This window comes from Diabrotica undecimpunctata, chromosome 7 (genome assembly GCF_040954645.1).
Source record: "Diabrotica undecimpunctata isolate CICGRU chromosome 7, icDiaUnde3, whole genome shotgun sequence".
Taxonomy (NCBI): Eukaryota; Metazoa; Arthropoda; class Insecta; order Coleoptera; family Chrysomelidae; genus Diabrotica; species Diabrotica undecimpunctata.
In genome coordinates, this window is record NC_092809.1 from 129,376,879 (window position 1) to 129,391,373 (window position 14,495).

The 14,495-nt window shown below is 32.1% G+C and overlaps 2 protein-coding genes across 2 annotated transcripts; one reads left to right on the plus strand and one right to left on the minus strand.

The window, feature by feature from the left end:
• Positions 1 to 883: 883 nt before the first annotated feature.
• On the minus strand, positions 884 to 8,938 carry PIG-S (phosphatidylinositol glycan anchor biosynthesis class S). Its single transcript, XM_072538180.1, has 4 exons — positions 8,636 to 8,938; positions 7,879 to 8,574; positions 3,876 to 4,170; positions 884 to 1,077 (listed from the first exon to the last, which is right to left on the minus strand). Exons 1-4 carry the CDS (start codon positions 8,685 to 8,687, stop codon positions 972 to 974), a joined length of 1,149 nt encoding a protein of 382 aa, XP_072394281.1. The 5' UTR covers positions 8,688 to 8,938; the 3' UTR covers positions 884 to 971.
• Positions 8,939 to 9,796: 858 nt separating this feature from the next.
• Positions 9,797 to 14,495, plus strand: Hsp83 (Heat shock protein 83). Its single transcript, XM_072538179.1, has 3 exons — positions 9,797 to 9,957; positions 11,386 to 13,098; positions 13,842 to 14,495. The coding sequence occupies exons 2-3, from the start codon at positions 11,386 to 11,388 to the stop codon at positions 14,283 to 14,285; spliced, it is 2,157 nt and encodes a 718-aa protein (XP_072394280.1). The 5' UTR covers positions 9,797 to 9,957; the 3' UTR covers positions 14,286 to 14,495.

The window sequence follows — 14,495 nt, forward strand, 5'->3', positions numbered from 1 at the left end:
CCCCCCCCCCTAAGACAAATGTAGATACCCACTGGTTCAATATGACATATGCTGTATGGCACGGATCCACGTTTTGTTGAAACTACATATCGTTGGTGTCCACATCATCTCATTCGGGCCAAAAGAAGTTGATAATCATCGGTGACGGCCTGACCAATGTCGTTATCAAAGAAATATGAACCAATGACGCTGCCAGCCCAAAATCCACAACAAACCACTTTTTCAGGATGCATTAGACGCTTTTGAATCTCATTCGCGCGTACTATCGAAATGGTCATACACGCAAACATACATTCATATACATATATATATATACATATATATATATATATATATATATATATATATATATATATATATATATATATATATATATATATATATATACTTAAAAAGAATTACCCACCCACTGATTCAGTCAGGTAAAAAAAATATGTAATTTTTTCTATGTATTTTCTTTCCGGACAGGGGGGTGCAACTGCGGCACCCATGTTGGTAACAATGTAGCTGAACTTAAGTTTTAAAGGAAAAATAGAGTTGTACTATTAAAGCAATCATCGGTCTCCAAAAAGCTATTAAATTATTGATCAAGCACTAATTTTCCAAAGAATGAGCTGCATGATAGTAGCCATGAAGACTACTTGAAATTTCAACTTGCACAATATCCTCTTTCAATTTTTAAACATGGTCTGTTTCGAAAATCGGAAAAATCAAAATTGTACAACTTTCAAGAATTAACACAGATTTCTTCTACTTTCAAATACATACGTGGATTTCATTGATGGAGGATTTCTCTTTCATAAAGTTTTTGGTCACAAAAACAAACGTTTGATATAATTTTAAATACTTTGGTAGGTATATTTCCAAAATAAAAAATATTACATAATGTAAATTGAATTTATTTTGTAGAAAAATTTACAAAGCATATATTTAAGTTCTAAATGACACATATCACGTACGATGAAAACAAATTACTCAATCTTCTCTTTTTTCTTAAATATCCACTTCCTAAGCGTAAACAAGGACATAAATACTGGTATCATTATTGGTAAAAATAGTGGAATATAAACGGCATATCTAAAAATAAAAAAAAATTTTAAATATATAAGGTACTATATTTATTTTTTGGCGGGAAAATACATTAGCGATCATGAGGTTTTTTAAATCCGGAAAGTCAAGATTCTGTTGGAATATCCTATTTTAAAAGACTCGCCCGAGAAATTATTGCACAGACTTATGACGGCAGTGGCGCACCGAGGGGGGGTTTGGGGGTTAAACACCCCAGGACCCTATTCCGACACTGTTACTTACACATTTTAAGGTCTCAACATGGAGGTAACATCATAAAAAAAATTTTGGTGACCAACCAAACCCCCCCCCCAGGGGCAAATTCTAGGTGCGCTACTGTACGACGCTTTTTTTTTTTGGTAAAACGGAGGGTATATCTGTATTTTCTTTTTCTAATTCCCAAACAGAACAACTGCGTTAAGGCTGTTTTAGCAGTTAGCAGTTCAAAGTCATTTGAAATGGGCTCATGAAGCACTTACTTTTCTACACTGCTTACGCCAAACCATCTTTACTCAGTGCCGCCGGCCGACGGGTAGTTTAATGACAACAAATACATTATTCTCCATTCAAATTAGTTTTAACACGAACTAACTGACCGTACGTTCATGAGATTTGACGTCACGAAGGGGATAACGATGAAACTAAGCGCCAATGATGAGTAACACGTTTCACTATTAGATTTTAGTATTTTTTAGCAATTTTCTTCAAAGTTGGAATATGCTTTTCTCGATTATTACTTATTATTTCTCGAAGTTTGGTTATAATAGAACGTTAAACAGTATAATCCAATTTTTTAACAGAAGTTTCAAAAAAATAAAAAAAGTAAAACCATCATTTTAAAGGCAACATAATTTCGAATAACGTGTCCAAATTTCGAGACATTTTGTCGGTAAATAACAGAGAAAACACTGTCCCTAGGTTTTGGTGCACCGATAAAACAGCCTTAAAGCAAGTGCGTTAAACCACAGGGATAAATAAAGTTTTGATTATTTTAATAACGATGACAATGACAACTACAGAAATTGAAGAATGTTTCTTTACTTTGAAATTGATCAAGATTTGATAAGGAATACAATGTCGGAAGAAAGACTAGCGATGCTTGCCATGTTGTCCATCGAAAAAACTTTCGTTGAAGTTAGAAATTTCTGACTTCAACGAAAAAGTATGGAAAAATTCATCTCCGATAAAAACAGAGGGATTGTATTTAATTTTAAGAAGTAATCTTTTGGTCTTCTTGTAGTGACTATCCGTTTCGGATGTTGGCGACCATGATGACAATCTGTATTTTGCACACTGCTGCTTTGAAAATATTTGTGGTTGTTGGGTTAAACAAGTACATATTGTAGCGAGATTAAATACAACGAGCGGTTCGAATTTATATAAATATATTTATTTATAAGTTTACAGTACGAAAATATCTTATCAACTAACTAAACTCATAGAAGGTATGTTTATAAATAAAAGTAATTATGTACTAGAACATTCTGGAGTATCCCACCTCTAATTCGCCTATTTGACGGGTCGATCCCTCCCGCGCTCCATACATCGCTAGAAACTTCTAGTCGCTTTCAAGATGCAACCGTTACACGGGCCACGCCGAATGCATATTCGTAACAATATTTTTCAGTCATGAAATCCTTCGCCTTCCTGGTTCTCGTTTTCCTTCGACTTCTCCCTGTAGAATTAGTTGCCGCAATCCATATCTTTCGCTGTTACCCACGATGTGACCGAGGTATTCTATTTTGGCTATTTTTATTGTGGTTAACAGCTCTTTTTATTTTTGTATTCTTAATAAAACGCACTGATTAGTAAGGTGGTAAGCTTTTGGTAAGTACCTTTTTTTGTATTCTCGAATCAGCGTCCCTTGAACAAAATTATCACCAGCCGACAATGCCAAATTTTTAAAATATTACCGAGATATTATTTTTAAAATATGGTATCCGTGGTGCGATAATATCCATGAAGCTGAGTGTGTGTGTGTTCAGATAAAATTAAGCTGAATAATCAGTAAAACCTAATTAATGGCAAACGACATTTTTAGTAGCTCACTGACATGATAAAAAATGTTTATGAAGGCCTCTGTTCTGAACATCCTAAATCAAAGACAATTACGGAAACATACTTTTTAGTTGTGTGTATCGTGGTCACGCTCATGAAACATATATTCGGCGCGGAATTACTCTAGAAAATAAATAAATAATAAAATAAGATACTAAAAAAATTACAGCAATGTGTGAAGTAAAAGTTGAAATATTACTCAGTGGCGTAGTCATTATACCTACTTCAAAAATTAAATAAGAATTAATATTCCCTCTTATTCAACATTACAGCAGATTAAGTTAATTTTATACCGTATATACCAAAACAATTAGGCAGTAGAGTTCCTCTGGGTAAAGTCACACGTTGGAATAAGTGGTAACGAAAAGGTATACATTATATTGTGTACCTCATCTGTAATAATTAATACTTTCTATAAAGAATTAATATTAAGAAGTAGACTTTGAATCTACTAAGACAATTTATTCTATATTTTCAATTTCAAGATTATATTTCAAATTAATATATATATATATATATATATATATATATATATATATATATATATATATATATATATATATATGTGTGTGTGTGTGTCTGTGTGTGTGTGTGTGTGTGTGTGTGTGTGTACATAAAGGGTAAGTTTTTAGTATATATTAGATAATTGCAGACGACATCGTATTGCTGGCAGATAGTGCGCAGAAGATATTCTTAAGTGAAAAATCTGTTTGGATGTAAGTAAATATATAAATGATAAGGAGTCTTACTTTTGGTCTTCAGGAAAATACAACAATGACAGCAACGATGGATCGCTAAAAGCTTCTTCTGAATTTTTAAATGCAACTTTGGCATACTTCAATCCTTGATCGACATCTTTCTCTAGAAACTCTTGAGCCAAATCAGCGTTATCAACTGCAACACTAATTTTTTCGCCAACATCCTCACTAATGACTATACTCTTTATTTCTGATAGTAATTCAGCTAGCGATCTTAAAGTTCTATGTGTGGACTCGATCATTTCTGTTGCTTTGCGCATTTTTAGCTCATAAATGTTATCTGCATCTAAAATATTATAAATTAAAGACAATATTACGTACACAGAATATTATTCTAAAATTGCTCGCTTTTTGCCATCTCAAAATTTATCAAATGTAAACTCTTTATTTGACTTTTCTGCTTCCAGATTGGAACCGGTTTTCAAAATCTGGAAACTAAAACGTGAACTAAGGTTTATTTTTTAATTAATGTTTTGTTCTTAACAAGAAATTTGGTACAATAATAGTAAAATTCTTAATAATAACAAGACGATAAGATTATCATATTAAACAATTTTAGTATGATTGGCGAAAACTTTTTTATATGTATACCAAACAACTCTTCCTTACCAACACATATTAATATAATTAGTTTTATACAACAAAATTTTAAGTTATTTAAAATGAAAATATTGTATATCTCATTAGCTTTTTTAAGCCTCAACTTGTCCAACTCTGTAGGTGCTATACAGGTAAAAATTTGCACAATACTACCCTGAAACTTGACAAGTAAAATTATGCAAGAGCTCATAAATTTAGATAATGAACAAGGTGTCCATACGTGAAGACCGTGTGCACATGCAATATTCGTCATAAAATAGATTACAGAGAAAGCATCCACATAGACCCACACTCTCATGTTTGATCGACTTGAAGAAGGCATTTGACAGAGTAAGACTTAAGACGTAGATAATACATCTCTTGTATAATAAAGAGATCCTGCTGGATATAATAAAAACAAATGAAAACATCTAGCAAAACAATAAGATGAAGTCCGAACAGATGAACAACTTATGGAACCTATAGATGCAGGCAATGGAATCAGATAGGAGGATTCACTATGCCCTATCCTATTCAATCTAACCATGGATGAAGTCATAAAGAGCGTCCATAAAGGAAGAAGATATATAATGGGGAACAATGAAATTAATATTCTCTGGTATGCAGACCATGCAATTTTGATGGCACAAAATCAAGAGAGCCTTCAAAGACTAGTTCACAGATTTAATACAAGAGCAAAAAAAAATTAACATGACAAGTTCAACTCAGAAAACTAGAACAACAGTAATCAGTAAAGAACCAATGAGATGCAAACTTGAAGTCAATGGAGTAAGCCTTGAACAAGTAATGGAAATAAAGTACCTAGGGATTACACTGTCCAGCTATGGAGACGTTAAAACAGAAGTAAGAGATCAAGTACAAAGAGCAAATAGATTAAAAGGATGCCTTAATATCATTATATGGTGTAAACGACACATTAACTTTGTGATGAAATTAAAAATCTATAAGGCCATGTTATGACCAATAATGTCATACATATCAGAAACAAGACCTGGCACAGTCAGAAAACAGAGAATGTTGGAAACAGCAGAAATGAGAATCATCATCATCATCATCAGCCGTTTTGAGTCCACTGCTCGACATAGGCCTCCCGTAAATAATTCCAATGCATTCTATCTTGAGCACCCTGAATCCAGTTGTACTGAATGCGCTTGACATCATCTGACCACCTTGTTGGAGGATGTCCTCGATTACATTGAGCATCGTGTCTAGGTCTCCATCCCAGAATTTTTGTTCGTCCACCTTCCATCTTTTAACCTGGCAACATGCCCCGCCCAGTTCCATTTCAATGTTGTAATCCTTTGAATTGCGTCAGTAACACCAGTTTTTCTCCTAATTATTATATTTAATACTCTGTCTCTGAGGGATATATTCAGCATTGACCTCTCCATCGCTCTCTGTGCCCCTTGTATTTTATTGACTACTTTTCTGGTAAGGGTCAATGTTTCTGCTCCATACGTTAGAACTGGGAGTACACATTGATCAAAGACCTTCCTTTTCAAGCACATGGGAATATCTGATCTAAAGACTTCTCTTAGTTTTCCGTAAGCTGCCCATGTAAGTCCTATTCTCCTGTTTAGCTCCGTTGTTTGATTATAATTTAATCTCGTGGCCCAAATATTTATAGCTATACACCTGTTCAATTTGTATGCCGTTAGTTGAGATGTTTTTCGCCAATACTAGGTTGGTTATATATTGTGTTTTGGAGAAATAAATTTTAAGTCCAACTCATGTACAAGAGCTCTGGAGGTCTTGAAGAAGCTGGCAGACATGATCTACCAGGTCTGCAATAAGGACTATGTCATCTGCAAATCTCAAGTTGTTCAGAAATTCTCCATGAGAATTGTTGAAATGAGAATACTCAGAAAGCATTAAAGAAAACACATTGAGAGACTGAATAAGTGACAAGATCAGAACAAAATGTACAGAGTATAAATGAATGGGCACAGCGAGTATGATAGGAAGACAGAAAACAAAACAAGGAAGGAGAAACCATCTTGTTGAATAATAAAATAAAATAGAGAGGCCCAAAAGGAATCTCTATCAGGACCAGTCTTGAATTATTTTATTTTTGTTAAGATAACAAAATGAAGAAAAATTTAAATATTACTAGTGTAAAATTACAGTTGTTTTAATTATTAAAATAATTTAAAATATATTAATTTAAAAATTTAAATATCAAATTTTTATTTGTAGTTTATTGAGCTGTAGTTTTTATTATTGGAATAATATCAACAATATAGAGAGAAAAATCAACAAAAAACAGGTTTTCTCTTAAAAAACCAGTTGGTCTAAATCTTGGTTTAAACAAAGGTTTCAAGCATGTTGGTTTAAACCTGCCAACTCTGCAGGAAAGGCTAAACAGATTCAGACCTAATATGCTGGCAGAAATCCAACAAAAAACTGATGAACCACCACAGAAAAAAAAGATGTGTCCCCTGCACCTCAGAAACTGGTATAAGACTATTATCTAGACATGAGTATAAAAATGTCAAGAAGCACTCTGTCTGCAACAAGCAAATTGTGTATATGAACTAACAACATGAATAATCTTGTAATTAAATTAAAAATTAAATCTTGTTTTTTGCTTTTTAACTATTATGAATGTATCATAGGTGATAATTTCATGTTATGGAATAAAAAATATATTTAAATAAATATAAAAAGTGCCTAAACTTAGTAAACTTTTTTTATTTATAATTACTGCACTGTTTAAAGAGTTACTTAGTTATCAATATTTCACATTAAAATAAAAAATATCCAACAGCATTTTATACTGATTCTCTTCTCATAGATACACTATGCCCGAACAAATACATAAAGTCACTATGCCTGACGAAAGGTTAACTTTACTTCTAGATATCCAATATAAAAAAATACAGCAAAAAACAAACTGAAAATCATATACATCTTGAGCCCAAATTTGAGCATAATGAATCTTACAACATATAAAATTAAGGTATCTATCAACTAAATACAACGAAATTCAGCCAAAATATGTGAGACCAGAACTACAACACAATATTATTATTATATAATAAATATTAAGGAGCTTGATAACATTAAAAATTATAATCAGTTTCAGTATGTCTGAATACACAATAGAAGAAAATAAAAACAAATAAAAGCAGTTTTTAAAGTTAATTTATATATGGTACCTAGATTAGTAAATCTAAAGAAAAAATGTGACAATATGAGACATCTATACCAGCAGCAGCATGTGTGACATCAATAAAGTAAAAAATACAATTATAGAAAAAAAAGTAGTATAAATTAGATAAGGAAATACCGAAAAGAAGGTAAAGAGTCTAACTGCTAGGCTGTAGCATAAGAATCCAAAAACTTATTTTCAAGAAAATGTTGCAGAAAACTTTAATTATTAAAAAAATTTTACCTGATATATCGTCCACTTTAAATAATTTCTGCAATTGTGTGACAAACACAGATGTAATTGAATTCAAATTTGGTTTCAAAATTCCTTTCTCACATGATGCTTTATCTGAATTTACTACCAGCAGGCCACCCCATCTAGGGCTTAGAAAGGCATTTGTCTCTACTTTTTGATTATTTTTATCATATATATACAATGGATGATCATCACAAGGAGCAAAATATACAACTAGATTTATAGTTGGTCTAGGAGACATATGAGACCATAATTTACTCTCCAATGGTGTAATAATATGTGGTAATTGATCTTCTTTTAGTACAAAATGATTATTCAGTTTTACTGGAGTGATTCCTAAGTCTATAAGGTATAACCATTGTGACTTAATAATGAACTCTGCAATTGGAGAAATTTTTTCCAAGTAAGGGTTGAGGTACTGTTCAATATCTACACCTTTCAATTCTATCTGGGGATTTAAAGGATCTGGATGGACAAAGGATATGAGTATGTCATATTCTAGACTCAAAGGCATTCCATATTCCTTTTCTGTGTAATTTTTTATTTGGACTTCTTGCATTCTTGTTTCAGGAAGTGATGCTCTGTAGACTCTTGTTGTATACCACCATATGGGTAGACCTATTACAACTAATACTATGAAATACGAAATAACGCTATATATCCTATAATCACTATCTTCCTCATCTAAAAAACAATTGTATTAACATATTTATATTCACATATTTTTAAACAAGTGTGTTCTTACTTTCTGTCGCTTTTGCTGAAGAGGCTTTACCATCAGTTATTGATGCACTCATTCTTTATTTTTCATTTATATAATTTGTTGTTATTATTTATAATTATTTATTTTTTTTAAACGGTAGACCTAATCTAACCTCACATTATAAATACGTACCGCTTTGACATTAAAATTCCGATGTCATCTGCAATGAATCATACCTAAACATGCTTTTTGTATTGATTGAATTTTCGTTATACAGAAAATTGTATTTATGTATTTAAAGTTCTTCTATTAAGTAAACCTCAGTTTTTTATTGTAAAATAAAATATTGTTTTTTTATTATTCCTAATGCCCTAATTAACAATTATATAGGCAGCGCAGAATTAAGAAAAATATATGCCCAGGCTCGCCCTTCACCCTTTCTTTGTAGAAATGTGAAATGATATTGATTTAACTGTTCTAATTATTCTTAGATATTTAAAATAAACTGCCAAACATTCGAATATGTTTCTTTTAATTATATAAAGAAAATCTATCTAATAAATGGTCATGGACTTCAACAACTGGCATAACATTTTTATTAAAATTTGTGCTGATATCTATTATTGTAATAACTTTAAACTAAATTTAAAGAACTTTATTAACATAAATTAAATCTTTTTAAGATTTACATGCTCATGATTATTTAACTTACAGCAAAAGCTGTAGCTAACAAGCTATGGACATCTATGGATTTGTAATTATCAAACCAATTTGAATTAAGAAAAACAGCACCTATAACTTTTGAAAACATGTATTTATGTGTAACCTTATATTTTTTTAGTTATAATTTATTGTAAATACGAAATACTCAAAATGTTAGTGAAGATTTTAGTTCAAAATTTGTATTTAAAAAAGGAAAATTGAATGAAAAACCAACTTTTCTATCAAAACATTGATTTTAGGAAATCAGGAACACAATTCATTAAACAATTTATTAAAATTCTCATAAAAACATTCCAACAAAATTGTATGGTTCTAGAGAATTCTTGTAAAAATAAAACCTTCCAGAATATTCAGTTGAAATTACCGCACTCGAAAACGGAAGTAAACCAAGACAAAATATATCTCTGTCTCAACTTATTGACCGTTTCGAGCCTTCGAAAAGCTTCCAAACGTTCTCGAATATTCTGGAATCAAGTAGGCTATAAAAGCGGCCGACAATGCAGCATCCGCTTCAATTCAAAGTTAGCTTTACGTGGAGACAGCAAACGTCACTTGCGGAAGTGATTTTCCAAAGCAGATAATTATTTCGAAGCGGTTTATACATTGTGACTTGTGAATATTTTGTGAAAAACTAGTCCAAAGTAAGTAATTTATCGTTTATTTCAATAATTTTATTTTTGTCCATATTATAAAAACATCAGAAGCATGGTACCGGCCACCAAATTCTTTTATCTGGAAAAAGTTCTGAAACTCATTTTCATGAACATAAACTAAACTTTTTGTCAATTACTAATTTAAAATCAATTTGTTTATTTAAATAGCAATTTTAGGTATATTTAGAAACTAAAATAGTAAAATATCACATTTCGAAACACGTGGAGACTATTGCAATAAACCTCATGGCTATGCATTTTATTTTTAGATCAGTTCCATGTTATTTTTGTTAAAATAGTGTTTGCGACATGACATACTTTTCAATATATAATTTGGATTATAATTATATTAATCTTACTTTTATCTATTTAGTCTTATCCATTGCAAAACGTTGCTACCTTGCTAGTTCAATGTACCTATTTTTATAGCATCTTACACCATCCTTCCATTTAAATGTTGGCCTATCTATCCGTCTATTTATCTCCTGTCGACCAGTATTCCTCTAGAAGGGTTATGTGATCATGCTAGATCTTCTGCCAATGTCTTCCTATTTTTATGAGAGATAATCTACCTATATGTTTGTAGTTTGGTATCTCATAGTTCTACCTCCTCCAAATACCATTTTGCCATAGATGCAACTGAATATTCCTCACAGGATCCTTCCTTAAAATATGAGTAGGTTTTTATCTGCCTTTGAAATGGTCAAAGTTTTCTGTTCATGCCGGCACTGTCAGTATAAAGGTTTTGTGTATTGTTTTTTATTGCCTATTATTTTATTAAGTTTATTGTTATGTGCATACTTAGCCTAAAAAAAGAATGTGCTAGAATTATCCTTAGACTTACCTTTTCTTTTGCTATGTGAGTTGTCACTGGTCACAGAGAGCCTAAGTAGTGAATAGTATAAGCTAGAGTTATCAAATAGTATTTAAAGACAGTATGTGCCAATATTGAGTTTGTTTTTTTTTATTCTTCAGGATTTGTCTTGTACAAATCCTACAGAATCTAATACAAAAATCTGGACCATTGTCGACCAGACCTAAAACCACCACATCCAAGAAGTTTCTCTCAATATATTCTAAGTGACTTTAAATGTGAAAATATTTTATCTACAGTATTAAGAGTTATTCCTTTATAGGGAATTCATTGAAATCTAAACCCCTTTTTGATTAGTTGGCAAATAATTCCATTGCAGCAAACACTCTTATATTTGTTCCAAATTTCTGAAAAAAGTTTTCATTGCTTTTTTATTCATAGTAAAATTGGTCTTCTCTTTGGAGCATGTATGCTTAAAGAACTGCTCCTTAAACAGCTCATTTGTGTTGACTTATTGGCTTAAAATCTATAACTTATTGACTATAAAAGCTTCTCAAATTAATTGTGACCATATTAGAACTAAATTAATCATTCTGTTCCAGATGCCTGAAGAAACTCAAACTGCAGAAGTCGAGACCTTCGCCTTCCAGGCTGAAATCGCCCAGCTGATGAGTCTGATCATCAACACATTCTACTCGAATAAAGAAATTTTCCTTAGAGAGTTGATTTCAAACTCATCAGATGCCTTGGATAAGATCCGCTACCAATCACTCACCAACCCATCTTGTCTTGACTCAGGAAAAGATTTACACATTAAAATTGTTCCAAACAAGAGCGAAGGAACCTTAACTATCATTGATACAGGTATTGGTATGACGAAGGCAGATTTAGTTAACAACCTAGGTACAATTGCAAAATCTGGAACAAAGGCATTTATGGAGGCCCTCCAAGCTGGAGCTGATATTAGTATGATCGGTCAATTTGGTGTAGGTTTCTACTCAGCCTACTTAGTTGCTGACCGAGTAGTGGTTGTATCAAAAAATAATGATGATGAGCAATACATTTGGGAATCATCTGCTGGAGGTAGCTTCACAATAAGACCAGATCTAGGAGAGCCATTGGGACGTGGTACAAAAATTGTTCTGTACATCAAGGAGGATCAAACTGAATTTTTAGAAGAGAGTAAAATTAAGGAGATAGTAAAGAAACACTCTCAGTTTATTGGTTACCCCATTAAGTTGCTTGTAGAAAAAGAAAGAGAAAAAGAATTAAGTGATGATGAAGCTGAAGATGAAAAGAAGGAAGAAGAGGAGGATAAAGATAAACCTAAAATTGAAGATGTGGGAGAGGATGAAGATGAAGATAAAAAAGATGAGAAAAAGAAAAAGAAAAAAACTATTAAGGAAAAGTACACTGAAGATGAGGAACTAAATAAAACCAAACCAATATGGACAAGAAATGCTGATGATATAACCCAAGAAGAATATGGTGAATTTTACAAATCTTTGACAAATGACTGGGAAGACCATTTAGCAGTAAAACATTTTAGTGTTGAGGGCCAACTGGAGTTTAGAGCTCTATTGTTTGTTCCTCGTCGTGTTCCTTTTGATTTATTTGAAAATAAAAAGAAGAAGAACAACATAAAATTATATGTACGCAGAGTTTTCATCATGGACAACTGTGAAGACCTTATTCCAGAATATCTTAACTTCATTAAGGGAGTAGTAGACTCTGAAGATTTACCTCTAAACATTTCAAGAGAAATGTTGCAACAAAATAAGATTCTTAAGGTCATCCGCAAAAATTTGGTTAAAAAATGTCTGGAACTTTTTGAAGAACTTACTGAGGACAAAGATGGATGGAAGAAGTTTTATGAACAATTCTCAAAGAACATCAAATTGGGAATTCATGAAGATTCACAAAATAGAGCCAAACTTGCTGACTTATTACGTTACCACACATCTGCCAGTGGTGATGAAGCTTGTTCATTAAAAGACTATGTCAGCAGAATGAAGGAAAACCAAAAACACATCTACTTTATTACTGGAGAGAACAAAGAACAAGTAGCACATTCTGCATTTGTTGAACGTGTTAAGAAGCGTGGTTTTGAAGTAGTATACATGACTGAACCGATTGATGAATATGTAGTTCAACAACTCAAGGAATACGATGGAAAAACTCTTGTCTCTGTCACCAAGGAGGGTCTAGAATTACCTGAAGATGAAGAAGAGAAGAAGAAACGTGAAGATGATAAGGCCAAATATGAAGGTCTTTGCAAAGTTATGAAGAGCATCCTTGACAACAAAGTTGAAAAGGTAAGTTTTTATATAAATATAAAAGGTTTAATCATTTCCGTGTGAAATTTCATGTTTATGAAATGGTGTGTTTATTAATACTGTTCTGAAGCTATTTTCGTGTGGCACCTTAATGCAATTACTATTTTTGTTGGGAATAAGCCACAATTGTAAGTTTAAAATAAGTTCATTTTTGATACATTGATTTCCAATTCAGACATCATTCTCAAAATACAAAAAATTTATTTTAAATTTGTTTTGTATTTCGAGAACTTAACTTAAATTGTGGCTTATTCCCAACAACAATATTGATTGCACTTAGGTTTATTCTACAAAAGATCGATTAAATTGAGCATAGTAGGTGGATAAGATTGTATTTTTTAATAATTATGTTCATTTTTGTACATACTTTACCTTAACCATACCTCTTCACTTTTTGTCTCATCTGTAGAGATCCCGCTGATTCTCTTTACTTTATGGGCTCATGTTTTTGCCTAAAGTTCCATTAGTTCATTCATGTGTCCTTCAAAAGTATTCTTCCATAATGTAGTGTTCTTTAGTTTTTTAACTGCTTAACATAATTTATAGACAGGTTTCATTCAATTTATCTGTTCATAATCATGCAGTGTACCTTTCTCCACATTACTTCTCAATTAATTTTTCAAATCTTTCATAGTTCTATAGTTTTTAATTCATTTAAATCTTTATTAAACAACTATTATGGCTTTAAGAATAGAAATAATACAATATATTATTTGTTTTAGGTTGTGGTATCTAACCGTTTAGTAGAATCTCCATGTTGTATTGTAACCTCACAATATGGATGGACTGCTAATATGGAACGTATCATGAAAGCCCAAGCTCTCCGCGATACATCAACTATGGGTTACATGGCAGCCAAGAAACACTTAGAAATCAACCCTGACCATTCCATCATTGAAAACCTTAGACAGAAGACAGAAGTTGATAAAAATGATAAGGCTGTGAAAGATCTTGTCATCTTGCTCTTTGAGACTGCTCTCCTTAGCTCTGGTTTTACTTTGGATGAACCTCAAGTACATGCCTCTAGAATCTACAGAATGATCAAACTTGGTTTGGGCATTGATGAAGAAGAATCTATGCTTACTGAAGAAACCCCATCTGGTGAAGCTCCTGCTGCTGAAGCTGGTGATGGAGAAGATGCTTCCCGTATGGAAGAAGTAGATTAAATGCCATTGTTTAAAGAGCATGTGTTGTAATATGTTCAAATGACAAGTTTCTCTCATTCCTTATTTTTGTAAATAATTTATTTGTTCTTTTTATACAGAGTATTACTAGCATTTGAAAGGCTACTGGAATAGTCTGGCTGTGTAGAGTACTATGACCAATTGTCATCAACAACTGTACTGATTTTCCGTTAATAAAAGAAATAATTGAAA